At 54.5% G+C, this 20,109-nt stretch overlaps 1 protein-coding gene across 1 annotated transcript in view; it reads right to left on the bottom strand.

The window, feature by feature from the left end:
- Positions 1-8,834, bottom strand: part of LIMK1 (LIM domain kinase 1) — a 25,476-nt gene extending 16,642 nt beyond the window's left edge. Inside the window, exons 1-4 of the mRNA XM_007468774.1 lie at positions 8,780-8,834; positions 6,978-7,074; positions 438-576; positions 26-135 (exon numbers count right to left, since the gene is read on the bottom strand). Of these exons, the coding sequence (XP_007468836.1) occupies positions 26-135; positions 438-576; positions 6,978-7,074; positions 8,780-8,834 (401 nt within the window). The remainder of the gene's footprint in view (positions 1-25; positions 136-437; positions 577-6,977; positions 7,075-8,779) is intronic.
- Positions 8,835-20,109: the final 11,275 nt, after the last annotated feature.

Here is a 20,109-nt window from a genome sequence, read left to right on the forward strand (position 1 = left end):
GCACAGGGAGGGGCGGGGCACTCACCAGTAGAGCTTGGAGTGCTCCACCAGAGTGTAGGTGTCCCCGTCACCGATGAAGGTCCCACATGTGAGGCAGATGAAGCATTCGGGGTGGTACTTCAGCTCCCCGGCCACCTGCAAGGGGAGTTGGGGGGATGGGGACAAGCCACCTCAGCAGCCCCTTCAGCCCCCATAGTTCCTCCCCTCGGCCTCCTCTCAGAAGGGCAGCCCCAAACCAACTTCGGGGCAGACAGAGTTGCCTCCATAATAGCGGGCTGAGGGATACAGACAGAGAAACAGGCTCAGGAGGCACAGAGGAATCAGAGAACTAGTGAAAAGAAGAACAAGAGAGGTGATGGGAGAGAGATCTGGAGCAGGGAAACCTGTGAAAACACATGCACACAAGTGAGGTGTGTGAGTGGGGGAGGGGTGCTTACCATGACCAGCCCCTTGGTGATGTGCTCTGAGCACCCGTGGCAAGACTCGCCATAGCGGGCCCAGTAGTCCTTCTTGCAGAAGAGCTGCCCATCCTTCTCATAGTACTGGTGTGAAAGGGAGGCACTGCATTCGCAACACCTGGGTGGAAGGGGAGCTGGGGCTCAGAGGGGCCCACCCCTTCCGCACACCTGGGCCCTTCCAGTCTACAGGCAGCACTAGAGAAAGGTGTACCCTCTGGACGGGAGCAGCCTGTACTGGGGCACAGGGCTTGGCAAGTGGAGCCGGGGATGGATTCAGCGCCCACTCCCACCCCCTCTGCCGTGGTCCCTCAGCCAGAAGCCTTGGTACTATGTGCAGCCTGAACAACCACTGTCAGCAGTTCTGCACCCAGGGTGTCTGGCCCATTTGCTAGACCTGGACTTCGAGGTGCTACTCATCTGAGCCCCCTGTCCCTTGTCGTGAAGGAAGATGGCCAGCGAGAGCAGGCAAGTTACTCTCAGTCACCCACCAGTCAGGCCCAGGGAGGGCTGGAACCTGGGAGCCCAGGATTCAGGTTGGGGGGGGCGGGGCTGGAACAAACTGTGAGCCCCACTCTTCCAGTCTAGTCTGCTTCCTCTCCCTCCCCTCCCCCCACTCCCAGCAAAGTGGAGGCAGCTCTGGCAGCTGATGTAGATGGTGGTGACCTTTCGCCGCTGTGAAGACCTGCTAAGTGCTGGCACCTTCCCATTTTCTTGCTTAATAAATTTACTAATCCTCACAGGCCACCATGAGGCAGGCATGGCTATCCTCATTTTAGAGGTGAGGCAGATGAACTTGGGAGGGTCTACCTTGCCCAAGGTCACAGAGATGGGCACCATAGGCCCCATGAAGATACTCCCAGTTCCACCAAGATACAAGGCAGGAGTTCAGCTCAGTATAGACCAGTCAGTCAGTTAAGAGAGGGGATCTCCCGGCTCCCTAGGCTTCAGCCAGCTCCACGAGTGCTGTCAGTCACAAGAACGGGGTTCAGCATAGGCAGCAGGAAGGCCTGGCTGGTGGGGCCCCTGAAGGGCAGATGGGGAGAAATGATGTACAGGCTTCTATGTGCCACCCCCCAGGCCAGGAGCTAGACCTACATGCCTGACGTCTTTCCCTTCAAGTGTCCTGGTCGGGTGGGGACCAGCAGCTCAGCTAAGCCAGGGTAATAAGCAAATGCAAAAATGTGGGACCCCCAGTGACTGACACCCCCCTCAACCCCGGGCACAAGCCCCACTGGGTTCTTCAAAGCCTGACCCAGGGTCCTGGCATGCATAGTTATGTCTGGGCCAGAGTACACACTGCGCAGAGAACGGCTAGGGGACCAGTTCAGCTCTGTTGCTGTTTGGGTGCTCCGGGTGATGTACCAAGGTTGCATAGGGATAGGAGGGCCCAGGCTCAGAGCTCATGGTTCAGTGGGGGAACAAACCAGGAGAGAGGAGGGCAGGAAAGACTGGGGCTGGGTCAGAGAGCACTGTGCTCCAGGCAGCCGGGAAAGCCTCCACTCTACTGCGTTGACTGCACTCAATGACTGCTCCTGAACTAGGGAACTGGGGAGGGGAGGGGGAAGGAGGAGGGGGAGGAGGGAGGAGGAGGGAGCACATAGCAGCAAGAGTGCTGCTGGGACACTGTCCCTTTAAGAGGATCCAGCCAGTTCCCCATTGTCCGGTAGCCTGAGGGGAGGGGCTGGGGACCACAGCTTGGGGCTTTGGGCAGGGGGCGGGCAGGGTTTTGGAAGCCAGGAAGGCGGGGTCTGATGAGCTCTCTCAAAGGGATGGCGAGTGGGGAGGGAAAGCCTCTGGAGGCAGCGCTGGGATGCGGGAGGCTGCAGCGGAAGCAGCGGCTGGACGGGAGCCATGACGTCATCTGTTGCCCCCGCAGCCCTTCCTGCCCCCACAACCGCTGCCGACTGCAGTGGGTGGGCATCTTACCGCGGGGCGGGCGACAAGGCAAGGAAGGCACCAAGCCAGGAGGGAGGACACCCGGGGACAGGGAGGTCCCCGGCGCAGCCCCCAGGGGGCTCTAACCTAGCAGGAAGGTGCGCAGCAGGAGAGCAGGCTCCGCAAAGAGGCGGGGCGCAGGCAGCGCACGGTGACCTTGGGGAGATACCTCACTCCCTGTGCGGATCGGTGATTCGCGTCACAGGAGTGTCACCGCGGGAGTCTCCCCCACAGCCCCAGGCTGCAGGAAGCAGCCCCCCTCCCCCACCTCGGTGGGCGGGTCAGTTGGGGCTCTGGAGCGGCCGCCTTCCTCCCGGGGAGAGAATGCTCTTCTGCCTGCAAACTCCTAGTCCTTCTCACGCACAAACATTTGTCACTGTAGCAGCCCTGGAAGGCCCCACGTTGCTTCACTCAAGCTCTGTGAGTGCAGTCAGCTCCCTGATAGCCACTTCCCTGAAGCCTGATCAGATGCGCCCATGGCCCCCCACGCAGCCTGCAACGCCAGCCTCTGCCATTAACCTGCCGGCTCCCCGAGGTCCCAGACCAGGCACCTACAAACGCTGGTCCCCGAAGAGAACAGAAATGCTTCCTGCCAGACTGGCTCACTCTGTGCACTCAACCAGGGGCAGTTCCCACCCCCAGCGTCCTCAGAACTGCTCCAGGGTGCCCTGGCTCAGCCTCCATCTCAGATAGGGGATCTAGCCCAGGCTCACACAGTAGTTTGGTGGCTGGCGCCTGGGGCCTCAGTGGACCTTTGCCGATGGAAGGCACACAGGAGCCCCTGACCTTGTACATCCCCTCACCCCTCAGGCCCGCATCGGGCCAGGAGCCAGAGGAGGCAGGTGGGGCAGGACATGCCTGGCTCTTGGGGTGCCCCCTAATGCCCCTGCCCCTACAAAGGGTGTCAAGAGAGTAATACCAGGTACAGTGTAGCCCTCTCCTAGAGCAGCAAAGGCAGAGCCAGGCTTGAGCAGGAGAGGAGGGCACTGTGGGGCTGGAGGGGGGCATGAACAGACCAGACTGGGAAGCAGTGGCAACCCCTACAGCGACAGGTCCTTCCCTCCCAGGGGTGCCCTCTACCCAGAGCCACATCCCTGGACACCAAGGGTGAAGAAGAGCAGCTGGGGACCAGCCTCAAGGGAGACCTGTGCCAGAAGGGCCAGGAGCCTCAGCGGTGGCCTGCTTCCCCTCGACAGGCGGCCAACAGTGACCAAGGAGTTTCAGTTCTCCTGCCCCACTGCCCGGCCTCAGGTGGGTCTGTCCCACCATGGCCTCCAGCCCCAGCCCTCACACCAGGGGCCCTGCCCGAGGCCTGGGACAGGTGGGGAGGGGGCTTTCCACTTACTTAGCCCCTCGGAGGACGCAGCATCTTCTCAGGTTTGAGGCCAGCATCCTTTGCTGCTGCCTATCGCAGGGGGGCCCCAGAGGCCTACGGGGAGTGCAGGGGTGGGCTGGACAGGCTGTTTCCCTATCCTACTCCAGGCACTCAGGATTGGAGGCTGCAGAGGGAGGGGCCAGCGTGGCCACACGGCAGGGGAGGAGGATGCAGTGATGTGGGTGCAAGAGAACTTGGTCTTAGCTCACAACAGGAAGCAGCTGAAGGGCCTACTGCCTGGGCTCTGGTGCAGGCAGGGAAGCTTGGCCGGCACTGTGTCCTCAGCCCTGCACACCCGAGAAAGGCACCCTCCGTGCCCCCCGGCCTCTGCTGTAACAAAGGCACTGGAGCGTCTCTGGGGACAGGGAGCAGATGCTTCTTCTGGTGCTGCCCCCGAGGGAACAGAGCTTGACTTCCATGGACAGTCCATCCTCTTTGCCTGCAAGTCCCCTAAAGAGGGGGGCGTCCCAGCCCAGGCTCCGGCCCCCAGTGCCAGCTGTGCACTCAGCCCTCCTCATCCAGGGTCAGCCCAACCAGCCTCCAGGGAGCTGTTACCCGAGTTACGGCAGCCCCAGGGCTCCTGAGCAGCAGGCTTCTGGGAAGGGACCTCCCAGAGGCAGCAGCTGGGCAAAGGGAAGCCTGGACCCCCCTGGGCCTGGCCACGACCTCCCAGGAGGCTGGAACAGAGAAAGGGGTTGGCTCTGCAGTGACAATGACACCTAGTGCTAACGCCAGAGGTATTCTGTGGGCCCACAGCAACTCTCTCGCTGCAAGGCTCTCGGAGCCCAGGGGCTGGTGGCAGCCCCGCTTCAGGGCACTGAGATGCTTCCAGGGGCCCAGCAAGCAGCGACTCCCCTTTGAGCTGCTTTCCTGACTGTCATGGGAGTGAGGACACCGTTGGCCTCAACCAAGTTGGGGGCTGTTGGGAGAACCACACACTGTGGGGCCAGAAACACTGTGTAAGTCGTGGAACCATGTGGAAGCCATGGCTCTTACTGCCTGTGGGCCCTCCCTCACTGTGGGAGCCTTCCCTGTGTCCCCACCGCACCAGGGCCAAACCCAACGTGCCCCCTCCCTACCGCCCCCTCCTGGGGCCTCAGCCCTCTGCTGGTTAACAGGGCAGGGACCCCTCCAAAGCTAGGTTCCACGCATCCTGCCCCACTGCTGCCCTTCTGTGGCTTCTGTGGCTGCACGTCTGGCCCTCCCCCATGTCTCCCAAGGCTCTACCTCCCTCCCCACCCCATGCACCGGGGCCCCCAAAGTTCTTCCCTGGATTTCTCTTGGCCTCTTCTCAAATCCCATCCCCCAGCACTGAGTAGGCTGTTGTCTCTGCCCTTCCCACCTCTGACCGGTCTCAGATCACCTCGGCCAGCTTTCGGGAGGGCACTGCCACCCTGGCTAGCCTACTGCACCTCCACCTCAACAGGGACAGGGCACAACTCCTCACCAACATGGCCCCCAGCTCCACCAGAGCCAACAGACCACTGGCCTCCTCTGCACCCGGGGTGAAAAACCAGACTGCTGTAGATTCTGCCCGTGCCACTCACCAGCCCCCAGCTCCACCCCACAGCCCCTGACTTCTTCAGCTCTGCAGTGACTTGGAGTGAGACAGACATAGGTTCGAGTCCCAGCTCTGGCTGTTGCAACTTTCAGCAAGTTACTTGATTTCTCCGAGCCTCCATTTCTTACGTGGAAATCGAGCAAATAACGGCACCTCCTACGGTTATGGTGAAGGTTTAATGAAATGACATTACAAGAGTCACCAATGAATAGTGGCTAATATGACTAATCCTTGCCAAATACCGTCCCTTCTAGATCTGAAACTCTCTCCACTCTTAGTCACTGTCCTATGTCAGGTCTTATGGGCACAGAGCCCCGAACTATTGACAGTCCTTTCCCTGCCATGTTACCACCATCTGCCCGCTGGGATGGCATTTTTCAATAGCGCTTCTGCCCACATCCCTCCCCTGCTTGCTGACACCCTCTGCTGGTTCCCTACTGCCCTCAGAAGCTACAGATCTTGGCACTCAGGGCCCTTCTCTGAATCGATCCTAACTTTGCCTCATCATCATGTCCCTCGACTCACTCTGTTCCAACCAGATGAGCTGATCAAGGGCCTTCAGCGGTTTGCACTGTCCCACCTCCCTGTCTCTGCCTGTTCAGAGGCCCTTTCCTCCCTGAAGGCCTCCTTCTGAACACGTGATCGGGAACTCCAGGACACGGAGCCCGCCTCTCCTCTGGGCTCCCCAGCCAGTGCGCGTACTGTGTGTTCATTTCGCTCACTGGCTGTGTATCTTTGGTCAAGAGAATTAACCTCTCTGTGTCCCGATTCATGGAGACAACACATATCCAACTATAAAAAGTCCTTAAAACAGTGCCTGGCCCTTCCTAAATTGTAGAAAATGTTAAGACATTTTTATAAAAGAAAAAAAAAAATCCTTGTCGGAGCCTCCCACTGCCTAAATTAAACTCCTTCGGCCGGTGGTTGATGCCCTGACCCCACCTGGGCCTCGCCACTTTACCTTCCCTCCTTCTGGGTGCTTTCCTGCCTGAACTCTGCCGTTCACTGACTGGGCCAGGCCCCGTTACCATTCTACCCTTTGCACCTGCTGGGCCCTCTGTCTGGAGCTGCTTCCTACCACACTTCTCCGTGTGGGAAATCTCACATCCCCAGCTCTGGCCCTACAGAGCTATCTAAGGCTACCCCCTGCCCCTGCTTCTCAGGACGGTGCTCCTGGATTGCTGGGCCACCTCTGGGTCCCCATGTGCTCCACCACAGCTCTGGTCCTACTCTCCTACACTTGGGAGTTGGTGTCCGGAGGGAAGGGACTGGTCTTACTGGATATGCATCTTCCAAACTAGCCTGGGGCCCATGAAGGAGGCCCAGCTCCTCGCAAGGCCTCTCTCTGGAGCACCAGCACCCAGAAGACAGGGGCGCACTGCCCTCCACTCCTCCCCCACCAAGGTGCCAACAGGCCTTGGTATTACGAGCATAAACCAAGTCTCGCCTTTTCTCTACTTTTCCGTCTAGAATGACAAAAAAGAAAGGCCTCCAGGGATCTTCTAGTCCAAATGCTTCATTTCACAGATGGGGAAAACTGAAGCCAAGGACTTGCTGGAAGTCACAACCAGAGATGGCACCAGGAGGGATCGCCACGTCTCTGGCAGGCCTTGCTTAGGGCACCCGAGCTCAGGTCAGCCTGCCCTACCTGAAGCAGTCTGCGTGCCAGTCAGCATTCAGGGCCTGGAGGTACTGGCCATCATAGATCCTCTGGCCACAGCTTGCACACACGGGCAACTCGCTTCCTGCAGGGGTGGAAAGGGCGTTAGGAACCATTCTCAGGAGGCACAGTTTGCTGCAGGCCTGGCCTGGCCTGCCCCAACTCCACATGCACCTCCACAAATCCTCCTGTACACACGCAGCGCCCAGGCTGAGCAGTCACTGTACAGAGCAGGAGAGAGAATGCAGGTCTGAGAGTCTTGCTGAGACCACAGCTGAACTACCAAGCTCCTCTGGGCCTCAGTTTCTCTCTCTGTAAACTGAAGAGGAGGAGCAGATGTCCACCAACCCCCAGCAATGGCATCCTTCAACTCAGGGTCTGGCACAGTAAATACGGAGAAAGCAAGCAACACGATTTAGAAATAAGGCAGTGGGTGACACTCTTGTCACAGCCCCCCCTTCCCCTCCTGCCTGCCCAGTCCCTTCAAAGGGCAGGGACTGGACAGGGCTAGGTTGGTGCGTCCTGTACTGAAGCCCCCTGGAAGGCTTGGCTATGCCGTGGCCTAACAAGGGGCCAGGGCCGTAGGGCTGGGCTCCCAGACACCTGCTCCAGGGAGGCCTGACACCTCTTCAAGACGGCCACTAGGCATGCTTAGTCATCCCTGGGGCCTGACACCCTTGGAGCTGGGTGGGCCCTGGAAGATCTCCCAGCCTGCCCCTTCCCATTGTACAGCTGGGGAGACTGAGCCCTGGAGAAGGTAAGGCTTGCTGGGTCACCAGCCAGGCTCCAAGGCCACAGTCTGCCCCTCCATGAGGACCCAGGGACCTAGGAGCTACCATAAGGTGGGCCCCTGCTCCAAGTGGGCCTTCAAGGACTTGGGGGAGGGTTGGCAGTAGCCCCAGGGGAGGGCAGGGCTGGAGGAGCTGGCATAATAGGACTTTTGTTGAACCTGGTGGACCTATGAGATTGCTTAGATGAGGAAACCCAGGAAAGGAGACCCCAGGGAGAGAATCTTGGGGTCTTCATAACCCTAACTGTCCTGCAAACCCAAGCCTTGGGCCCCAGTAGGGGGAAGGGGCAGAAGAGGCTAGGATGAGAGTTATCCTCCCAGCCAAGACTGATGGCAGGCACTGGGTTTGGTGCAGGGAGAGGGGGTGGGGGCCCCAGCATACAACCAAAGGTTCCCCAGAGGCGCATCTCTGCTCTGTCCATTCTGCCCCCAGGCTCCCAACCACCAGCACCACGGGCCAACTATGTGGCCCTCAACTGTACAAACGAGGAAACTGAGGCCCAGCAGGCAGCACCTGGCTCAAGGTCACGAAGCCGTCCAAACGCTGGGCTGCGAGTAAGGGCTGAGACTTTCCCAGCGACTCTTTCTTCCAAGGCCGGTTAGAGACGGGATAAGGGCGAGCCCAGGGTGGACACAGCACGCGGATAGAGGCCAGGGCTGTGCGGGCTGTGCCTGGGATTCCTCCCGGGTGGTCGTCGGTCGGGGGATGGGAGAAGGCGGGGATGAAAGGGAGGAGGGGGCCCTCCCACTGCGGGAGGGCAGCCCACCGGGGCCGAGGAGGGGGAAACAGGGTGGGAGCTTTTCAGGGAGGGGCCTGCGGGCTTCCGAAGGACGAGCTCATCCCGGAGGACACAGGGGCGCGGCCTCGCGGCAGACCCAGCCTCCGCGGCGGCCAGGCCCGGCCCCTACCCGTGCTCCCCGCTTCCCCTTCTCCCCCAGCGCGGTGCCCCCGCCCGCCCGGCCCCTTGGTCGGCGCCCCGCCGGCCCGCACCCCGCGCACCTTCCTCTCCCATACGTTCTTCCCTCCAGGTGCAACAAAGTAGCGTCACCCTCATGCACTCGGCGGGGGGCGGGGCCCGGCGGGGCTGGGGCTGGGGCTGGGGGCGGCCCGGGCCCCGCACGCTCGCCCGCAGTCGCCGCCGCCGCCGCCGCCGCCGCCGCCGCCGCCGGCCTGGGAGGCGGGGGCGGAGAGCGCGGGCCGGGCCGGGATGGGCTCGGGGCTCGCGGTGCCGCCGCCGCCGCCTCTCAGACACCGGTTCCGGAACCGGCTCCGCGCCGCGGCGGCCTGGGGAGCAAGCGGAGGGGCGGGCCGGGGCGGGGCCTCAGAGCTGCGGCACGGGGGCGGGGCGGGGCGCGGGCGAGCGGCTGAACTGCCCTGCGCGGCCCCGCCCCGCGCCCTCGGCGGCGCCCCGCCCCGCTCAGCTCCTCCTTTCATTCATTCTTCCTGGAGTGACAACACTCTGCTCCGCGCCACTTGGCCAAGACGCATAAGCCCAAAGCTGCGGCTTAGGTGGAATGCGTGCTCTGATGCGGCAACCTAGGGGGTGTAGAAGCGACAGTTAGGGGCCTCGGTTTCCCTGCGGGGAGCCCCTAGACCCAAGTCTGCTGGATGGGGGCCAAGAACCGAGACCCGACCCGGAGGAGACGTTGTGGATGGACCCCGAGGACCATAGTGTTGCCTTGGGCAGGGGCGCCGGCCAGGTCCTCTCCCTCTCTGAGGCCTGCAGGGAGGGCAGGCCCCAGCAGGGTTTGGGGGGGAAGGCGATGGCCCACGTCTCAGGCTCTCACCAGCTAGGCAGGGCGCTTAAAGGAGCAGCCTCTGGGGTAGACTGTAGCAACCGTGCTCAGGGATTTGCTCCTCCCGGTGCTGGAGACCTGGAGCTGGCGCCGCCCTGCCCGGCGTTCCTGAGGAGGCACGGCTGAATGGGGTTTTGGCTGAGGGAAGTGGCCAGAGGAATTGGGTGGTCCCCAACGCACAGGTGCTCAGTCCAGCACTGGAAGCGTGGAGCACCCTGCCAACAAGTGGAGAATCCTATCTCCGCGAGGCCCACCGCCCACTTCGTCGTCCTACTGCCTGGGAGCCTATTCGGGGAGAGGTTGAGCCACATGCTTAAGTTCACCCAGTGAACAAGGGACAGAACTGCCCACACTCCAGCTCCAGCCATCAAGTTTGTATAGATTTTTCTCTAGTCAGGGCTTGGGTCCAGTGGCCTACAAGGTGGGGCATTCATCCCTCGGTGCAAAACAATTACCTGGGGGAGGGAACAAAATATAATTTTTCTTTCTCCCTCCCTCTTTTTTTTTTTCTTTTTCTTTTTTTGTTGTGGTATGCGGGCCTCTCACTGCTGTGGCCTCTCCCATTGTGGAGCACAGGCTCTGAACGCTCAGGCTCAGTGGCCATGGCTCACGGGCCCAGCCGCTCCGCGGCATGTGGGATCTTCCCGGACCGGGGCACGAACCCGTGTCCCCTGCATCGGTAGGCGGACTCTCAACCACTGCGCCACCAGGGAAGCTCCCTCCCTCCTTTCTTAATATTCAGATTGATGCTGGTGCCCTCATTCTGTCTGCTGGTCAGATGGCCCTAAAACACTTATAGTAAAGTGTTCCAAGGAGGTGTGGAGGTCCTCGGAGGCTGGACAGCAACGTTTTTTGCTTGTTTGTTGCTTTCCTATAGGGTATATATCAGGCAGGGTCCTGGCAGGAAACAGAGAAGCACTCAGCAGGGATTATTGAGCAGAGTTTAATAAAGGGAATTTTACAACGGACTGGGCAGCATTAAGGGAAACCCATGAGGACACTCACGGCCTCAGGAGGTGGCAGCAGGTAGCAACCCTGGGTGAAGGGGCTTGGGAGAGGGCCCCAGTGCAGGGTGCAGGGGGATACTGAGTGGACCTAGAGGGGCTGTAGGCCTGTGCCTGGTTAGGTAGAGGATCTCACGCAGTTTTTTTTTTTTTTAATTAATTTATTCTTTTTTAATTTATTCATTTATATATATCTTTGCTTCATGCGGGCCCTCTCCAGTTGTAGTGAGCAGGGGCCACTCCTCGCCGTGGCATGCGGGCCCCTCACCACGGCGGCCTTATCCCGCTGCGGAGCATGGGCTCCAGGCGGGCGGGCCTCAGCAGCCGTGGCACGCGGGCTCAGCAGTTGTGGCTCGCAGGCTCAGCAGCTGTGGCGCACGGGCTCCGTTGCTCCGCGGCACGCGGGATTTTCCCGGACCAGGGCTCGAACCCCTGTCCTCTGCATTGGCAGGCAGAGTCCCAACCACTGCGCCACCAGGGAAGCCCCTCTCACCCACTTTTATAAAACAACTAACCCTCACAGAGTAGACTTGTGGCTGCAAAAGAGTCTTGAAAAGAAAGCAGGTTGAAGATGATGGTGATACTGCAAGATGAGCGAAAAGACAGAGCTGGCACTTCCCTCTCTTGTCGGAGCTCCTTGTAAGACACGTTTCCCGTTTCCTGGTGAAACCAAGGACCAACTCATCAGATCTGACATATTCGGTCACATTGCTCATCCAAGTTATTAAGTCTTTTTTTAACTGAAAGCAAAAAAGCAATTTTGTAATCTTAATAAATAAAAGCATTCAACTGTTGTTCATTTCATCTTTCGAACATTCTTCTTAAACTCTGCTTTTGCATTGTTATGTGATGAACATTTTTTATTATTTGTATAGTCAATTATGTATGTAATTTATAAGTGAATGTGTCTATGTGTGTGTTGGGGAACAAATAATAATTTGGGTCCAAATTAAGAGCTCTGGCTTGGATGCGTTAAGTTTTAGGTGCCTGTCTGCCATCCAAGTGGCAAATATATGTGATATTTGGTCAAAAATATTTTACTGTTGGGGTTCGTGATACAAGTTTTCTAGATGAGGGGTCCAGAGCCCTTTGGGAAAGACTCACTCCAGGTCAATGGTTAGGATTTGTCCAAATGGCCAAATTGATACCTGGCTGAATACAGGCTGGTGACAAGAGGCTCCGTGGGGATACTCACTGGATTAGCCCAAGACTGTGACCCAGGGCAGGGGCCAGAGCCTGAACTGTCCTAGCCTATGGAGGAAAAGAGAGCTGGCATCATGGGATCCCTGCTGTCAGATGCAGCCTGCCCCCTCCTTGCCCACTCTGCGTGACATCACCCAGACACGCGGCTCGTTGACTCCCCTGCCCTCTCCTTGAGCTGCGGGTGCAAGAACCCAAATATCTACTTGGCATCTCCACTTGGATGGCAAACGGGCACCTCAAACTTAATGCATCCGGATCAGAGCTCTTAATTTGTGCCTGGATCTGCTCCTCCCCCAGTGTTTCTCATCTCAGTAAATGACATCCCCGTCCTTTAGTGGCTCAGCCAAAATTTGAAGGCATCCTCGACTTCTCTCCTCTCTCCCCATTCCTTTTCCTTGCGCTTAATCGATCAATCAGCAAATCCTACTGGCAGATCCTATTGGCTCCCTGTACAAAGCAGATCTAGAATCCTACCACTTCTCTCTCCACTCCTCTCTCCTCCCTGGTCTGGCTGGGTGTACAGTATGACAGCCCCTGAGTCACGCACCCCTTTGGCCCTCCAGAGCCTCTGAAGGGTCAAAGTGTGACATTTCCTTGCTTTCAAACCCAAAGGCCTTACTGCAACCTTTATGGGACCTAGTCCCCGGCTACTTCTTTGCTCATTTTCCTTCTCTCCTTTGCTCTTTCTAGTTAACGACAGTGAACCTCTCTGCTCTTCTAACTTCCCAAGCATGTGTTCATCGCAGGGCCTTTGACCTGAGATTAGGTGTCCCCAACCATCCCAGCTAACTTAACATCCTTTCTCACTCTCCGTCTCTCCTTCCCTGGCTTTTAATCCTCATAGCACTGATTCACCTGACGTTAAAATTAATCACTTATTCACTGTATTCGTCTCCTGTGGCTGTGGCCACAGATTATTTTGCTCACAGTTTTGGAGGCCAGAAGTCCTAACTCAGTGGCTTTGGGCTAAAAACAAGGGCTGCATTCATTCCGGAGTCTCTAGAGGAGAAATCAGTTCCTTCTCCCTTCTGGCTTCTTTTTTTTTTTAAAACTGTGTCATCAAAACACATAATATAAATTTATCATCTTTTACCATTTTTAATCATTTACCATTTTTAAGTGTATGTTTCAACAGTGTTAAGTACAGTTGACCTTTGAATGATTCAGGGGTTAGGGGTACCAACACACGCTCCCCTCCCCCCGCTCCCCTCAACACACACACACACACACACACACACACACACACACACACACACACACACACACTGGAAAATCTGAACGCTGCTATCTCTGCCTCAAAAACAAAGGAACTGATAAATGACTCACCCAAGACCAGGAAGCAGAAACCGTTTGGAGAGAATCAGGACTCAACCCCCTGTTCTTTTGATGCTACATATTGTGATCTCTAATCACACACAAACTTTTTCCCACACTTAAAGACCTGTCAAATGAAAATACAAGTTTTATATTTATTGAAAATAAATCTGCATATAAGTGAACTCTCCCGGTTCAAACCAGCGTTGTTCAAGGGTAAACTGTATATTCACACTGTTGTGAAACAGATCTCCAAAACTTTTTTTTTAACCTTTTCTTTAGTTCTTTCTTTATATGGAATATAGTTGCCTTACAGTGTTGTGTTAGTTTCAGGCGTATACCACGGTGAATCAGTTATACATATACATTATCCACTTTTTTTTTTTTTTTTTTTTTTTTTTGCGGTACGCGGGCCTCCCACGGTTGTGGCCTCTCCCGTTGCGGAGCACAGGCTCCGGACGCGCAGGCTCAGCGGCCATGGCTCACGGGCCCAGCCGCTCCGCGGCATGTGGGATCTTCCCGGACCGGGGCACGAACCCGTGTCCCCTGCATCGGCAGGTGGACTCTCAACCACTGCGCTACCAGGGAAGCCCCATTATCCACTTTTTTAAAAGATTGTTTTCCCATACAGGTCATTACAGAGTCCCCAGATTTTTCATCTTGCAAATCTGAAGCTCTGCACCCATTAAACAAACTCCCTTCTTCCCCTCCCCCAGGCCCTGGTGACCACCATTCTACTTTCTGTTTCCATGAATTTGACTACTTTAGATGCTTCATATAAGTGGGATCACACAGTATTTTGTCTGTGACTGGCTTATTTCACTTAGCTTAACATCCCCTGGGTTCATCCATGTTGTAGCATGTGGCAGGATTTCCTTCCTTCCTTCCTTCCTGTATTTATTTATTTATTTAGGATTTCCTTCCTTTATAAGGTTGAATAATATTCCACTGTAGATATACAACACATTTTCTTTATTCTTTCATCTGTTGTTGGATACGTAGGTTGTTTCCACAGCTTGACTATTGTGGACAATGCTGCAATAAACATGAGAGTGCAAATATCTCTTCAAGATAGTGATTTCATTTCCTTCGGTTATATACCAGAAGTGGAATTGCTGGATCATATGATAGCTCTATTTTAATTTTTTTGAGGAACCTCCACACTGTTTTCCATGACGGTTGTTCCAACTTACATTCCCACTAGCAGTATACAAGGGTGCCCTTTTCTCCAATCCTCTCCAATGCTTATCTTTTTTTTTTTTTTTTTGATAATAGCCATTTAAACAGGTAGGGGGTGGTATCTTATTGTGGTTTTGATTTGTATTTGCATGACCTGGTGATTGGTGATGCTGAACACCTTTTCATATACCTATTGGCCCATCATATGTGTTCTCCTGAGAAATGTCTGCTCAAGTTCTTTGCTTATTTTATTATTATTTTTTTTTTTGCGGTACACGGGCCTCTCACTGTTGTGGCCTCTCCCGTTGCGGAGCACAGGCTCCGGACGCACAGGCCCAGCGGCCATGGCTCACAGGCCCAGCCGCTCCGCAGCACGTGGGATCCTCCCAGACCGGGGCACGAACCCGTGTCCCCTGCATCGGCAGGCAGACTCCCAACCGCTGCGCCACCAGGGAAGCCCTCTTTGCTTATTTTAAAATTAGTTCTTTTTCTTTTTTAAATGTTGAGTTTCTTGAGTTCCAGATATGTTTTGGATATTAACCTGTATCAAATGCATGATCTGAAAAGACTTTCTCCCATTTCATAGGTGGTCTCTTCACTCTGTTGATGGTTTCCTTTGCTCTGTGGAAACTTTTTAGTTCGATGATGTCCCACTTGTCCATTTTCACTTTTGTCATCTGTGCTTCTGGAGTCATATGCAAAAAATCATTGCCCAGACCAACGTCAGGAAGCTTTTTCCCTGTGCTTTCTTCTAGTGGTTTTACAGTTTCAGGTCTTATGTTTGTCTTTAATCCATTTTGAGTCGATTTTTGTTTTATGGTATGAGATAAGGGTTTAGTTTCCTTCTTCTGCATCTGGATATTCAGTTTTTCCAGCACCATTTATTTTTTTTTCAGCACCATTTATTGAAGAGACTATCCTTACCCCATTGTGTGTTTTTGGTACATTTGTTGAAAATCAGTTGATCGTAAATGCATGGATTTACTTCTGGGCTCTCTATTCTGTTCATTGGTCTCTCTCTCTCTTTATTACTGTAGCTTTGTAATATATTATGAAATCAGGAAGTGTGATGCCTCCAGCTTTATTCTTCCTGTTCAAGATTGTTTTTGTTATTTGGGGTCTTTTGTGGTTCCACATGAATTTTAGGATTGTTTGTGGGAGGATATGGACCGAAGACCTCCTATTCTGCCATCTTACTAATGTCATTTCTCTGTAGTTTTCTCTTTTTGTAGTGTCTGGATTTTTTTTCTTTAATTAATTAATTTTATTTTTGGCTGCGTTGGGTCTTCATTGCTACGCACGGGCTTTCTCTAGTTGCGGCGAGCAGGGGCTACTTTCGTTGCAGTGCACAGGCTTCTCATTGCGGTGGCTTCTCTTGTTATGGAGCACAGGCTCTAGGTGTGCGGGCTTCAGTAGTTGTGGCTCGTGGGCTCTAGAGCGCAGGCTCAGTAGTTGTGGCGCACGGGCTTAGTTGCTCCGCAGCATGTGGGACCTTCCCGGACCAGGGCTCGAACCCGTGTCCCCTGCATTGGCAGGCGGATTCTTAGCCACTGCACCAGCAGGGAAGCCCTCTTCTTGTAGTGTCTTTGTCTGGCTTTGGTATCAGGGTAATGCTGGCCTCTTGGAATGAACTTGGAATTGTTTCTCCTCCTCAATCTTTTGGAAGAGTTTCAGGAGAATTGGTATAAATTCTTCTTTAAATATTTGGTAGAATTCACCAGTGGAAACCATCTGGTCCTGACTTTTCTTTGTCGGGAGGATTGATTACTGATTCATTCTCCTTTCTTGTCATTGGTCTCTTCAGATTTTCCATTTTTTTTCACAATTCAGTCTTGGCAGGTTGTGTGTTTTTAGGAATTTATTCATTTCTTTAGGTTATTCAATTTGTTGGCATACAATTCTTCCAGCTTCTTTTAAGGATACTTGTGATAGCATTTAGGGCCCAGCAGGATAATCTCCTTAACTTAACCACATCTGCAAAGACTCTTTCTCCATATAAGGTAACTGTTAGGGGCTAAATTGCATCCCCCCTAAAACTGTACGTCGTACGTCGAAGTCCCAGCCCCCAACGCTTCAGAATGTCACTGTATTTGGAGATTGAATCTTTAAAGAGGCAATTAGGTTAAAACGAGGTCATCAGAATGGGCCCTAACCCACTCCCACTACGACTGGCGTCCTTATAAGAAGAGAGTAAGAGGCTTATATGCACAGAGGAAAGACCACGTGAGGACACAGGGAGAACCAGCCACCTACATGCCAAGGAGAGAGCCCTCAGGAGAGACCAACCCTGTGGACACCTTGATCTTGGGCTTCCAGCCTCCAGAACTGTGAGAAAATAAATTTCTGCCACCCAGCCTGTGGCACTTTGCTATGACAGCCTGAGCAGACTAATAACAGTAATATTTACAAGGTTTCAGGGATTAGGACCTGGATCTCTTTGAAGCTATTATCAGCCTAGCACATTTGCTTGCCATTACCATCTTTCTACCAGAGTGTATAACTAATGAAAGCAGGGAGTTTGCACTTTTTTATTTTTTTGCGGTACGCGGGCCTCTCACCATTGTGGCCTCTCCCGTTGCGGAGCACGGGCTCCGGACGCGCAGGCTCAGCGGCCACGGCTCACGGGCCCAGCCGCTCCGCGGCATGTGGGATCTTCCCGGACCGGGGCACGAACCCGTGTCCCCTGCATCGGCAGGTGGACTCTCAACCACTGTGCCACCAGGGAAGCCCTCAACTATTTTGATCTCAAAACAACGTCCATCCTTAGGGAGTTGCATTCTGGTGGGGAAAGTCAGACAATAAACAAAGACGCAAAGTATACTGCGCTATGTGATAACATGATGGGTACTGGTGATGAGCGCTCTGGAGAAAGAGAAGGCAGGGCCAAGTCATTGGTCTCCCAAGTTGGGGAGGAAGGTATAGTTTGCAATTTTATTTAATTTTTATTATTATTTTTGGCTGCACCGCATGGCTTGCAACATCCTAATTCCCTGACCAGGGATTGAACCCGAGTCCTTTGCAGTGAAAGCTCGGAATCCTAACCGCTGGACCTCCAGGGAACCCCCTATAGTTTGCAGTTTTAGAAAGGGGGTCAGGGGAGGACTTTCTGAGAAGGTGACATTTGAATCAAGACCTGAAAGAGGTGAGGATGCCAAGCACGTTGATAACGAAGGGAAGAGCTTTCTGGGCAGGAGAGACAGCAGATGTGGAGGCTGCAGAGGGGTGGCCTGCTGCCTGCAGGGAAGGGAAGAGGGCAGTGTAACCACACGGCCTGGCAGGGGGCCGAGTAGCAGGGTGCTGGTCAAACAGCTGGTCAGAACAGCTGGGCCAACTCAGGTAGGGGCTCCTTGAAAGACCTCTGGCTTGGGCCCCGAATGAGACGGGAGCCACAGCAGGATTTTGAGCAGATGTGTGACCTGAGCTGACTTATGTTTTAAAAGGATTGTTTTGGCTGTTGTGTGGAGAGAAGGCTGAAGGGGAGCCAGGGCAGAATCAGGGAGCCGAGTCTGGAAGCTGTGTCAGTCACCTGGGCAAGAGCTGCTGGTGGACCAGGGCCTGGGGTTGGGAGGAGTGGTTGGGCTCTGGTTATCTTCTGAAGGCAGCGTCCCAGGATTTGCTGGTGAATCTGGTGTGGGCAGTGGGAAGAGAAGAGGGCTCCAAATCTGCTGGCCTGAACCACTGGAGCTGCTGTTTACTGAGACGGGGAAGGTGGGGAAGAGAGCAGATTTTGGTGGGGGTGGGCGGACCCATGCTACGCAGGATTATGAGACTTGCAGGTGGAGATGTTAAGAACTGGCCTTGAACGTGCAAGTCCAGAGTTCAGGGGAGAGGTCTGCACTGGATGTGTCAGTTTGGGAACTGCCAGTGCATACGTGGTATTTAAAGCCATGAATTATGAGAAATAGGAGCAGGGAGGCGCCAGGGCTGAACCCTGGGGCTGGCCAACTTTCGGAGGCTGGAGAGCTGCAGGGGGATGAGCAAGGGATCTTTCGCTTTGTTTTGTTTTTTGATTTCTTTTCTATTTTCAGGACTTTTCCCCATAGACCTGCATCATCCAATACTGTGGCTATTTACATTTAAAATTTAACTTAAAAAACAAAATTAAAAATTCAATTCCTGGGCCTCCCTGGTGGCGCAGTGGTTGAGAGTCCGCCTGCCGATGCAGGGGACACGGGTTCGTGCCCCGGTCCGGGAAGATCCCACATGCCGCGGAGCGGCTGGGCCCGTGAGCCGTGGCCGCTGAGCCTGCGCGTCCGGAGCCTGTGCTCCGCAACGGGAGAGGCCACAACAGTGAGAGGTCCGCGTACCGGAAAAAAAAAAAAAAATTCAATTCCTCAGTCTCACTAGTCATATTTTAAGAGCTCAAGAGCCCATGTAGCTAGTGGTTATACACTGGACACAGCAGATAGAGAACATTTCCGTCATCACAGAAAGTTCTGTGGACGGTGCTGCTATAGACCAACTCACACTGACATGTAGGAAAGATACGTACACACAAATGTCCAGGACAGCATTGGTCATAATAGCAAAGTGATTAAATAAATACAACAGATATAGTTACTGGTATGTTAACTCCATGAGCAAAGGGATTTTTGCCCATTTTGTTTACTACTGTATATTCAGCTTCTAAAACAGTACCTAGTGCATGGTACGTAACTCCATAAGTATTTGTTAAGTGAATACACAGCTGATAAGGAATGATCTTTGAAACATAGTTTTGATTAAAATAACACCAAGAGGCTGAGTAATGCAGCTAATATGTGTATATGCTTGTGTATGATGAATAGATGTCTCTGGAAGGGAGGGTGACCAACTATCCCAATTTGCCTGGGGCTGAGGGGTTTCCCAGGATGAGCAAGGGATCTTTTTGCTGAACAAGTGAACGAATGAATGACTCTGGTTTGCCACTACTCTTGGGCAGGCTGTCACTCCTCACTGTCACAGCAGCCCCCCACCCCGTGGTCTCCTTTAACCTACCCCCTACCCGCTTCTGATCCATCCTTCGCCTTTCCTCGGCTCTGCTCCCCCCCACCAGGCACTCAACCTTCACAAGGCTGCCCTTCCTGCTTGAAAGGCCTGACCCTCCCTACTCTCTGCTCTATTCTCTGCCTGGTAGATTGCTTCCTGTGCTCTGCTGTCCTCTGGGAAGCTGTCCCTGAGCCTCGCCCCACCCCCTTGCTCTTTCCACAGGGTTCTTGTGCGCAGGTGCACCGATACCCATACTGCTGTCTGCTGCTGCCTGCACGGCAGGCTCCACCCGCACTCCCAACAAACAGCTCCCTCGCCATCCTTCTGGCCTCCACGTGTGCCCACTGGCCATGGGGTTCGCTCTGATGCACACATGAGGCCATGTGGGCCCTGGAAGTGGACTTGGTGGTCTGGGGAGGAAATTCCAGAATCTGGTACCCAAGAGTGTGCTCTAGAAGGGAGTTGTGGGCTCTAGAAGGGACTTGTGGGCTCCAGGGGGGCACATCCCCATACTCTGTGGATTTGTAGCCCTGAGGGGAGGGGGATGACCCTGGGGAACTGGTGCATCCAAGGGTAGTGCTGAGTCTCCTGTTGCCACCTGCAGAGTGTCATTTGCTTTGTTTTGTAAAGAAGTGAAGCGGTGCCCTAGTGGCCATGTGTGACAGTGAGTCTTCCTTAAAGGGGACGTTTAGAGGGAAACACCCATCTGTTTTTCTTAGGTCGGGCCATTTCTTTTCTCTCTGCAAGGCTGTTCACCAAGGCCAAGGGTTTGGTCTGGACAGAAGGGTCATTTTTGTTTCCTCCATCTATCCAGCTGTACTCTCAGCATCTAGAGGCCAAGGATTTGGGCCTAAGGGGTGAGGGC

Source organism: Lipotes vexillifer, unplaced genomic scaffold (assembly GCF_000442215.2).
Source record: "Lipotes vexillifer unplaced genomic scaffold, Lipotes_vexillifer_v1.1 scaffold12, whole genome shotgun sequence".
In the NCBI taxonomy this organism is placed as follows: domain Eukaryota; kingdom Metazoa; phylum Chordata; class Mammalia; order Artiodactyla; family Lipotidae; genus Lipotes; species Lipotes vexillifer.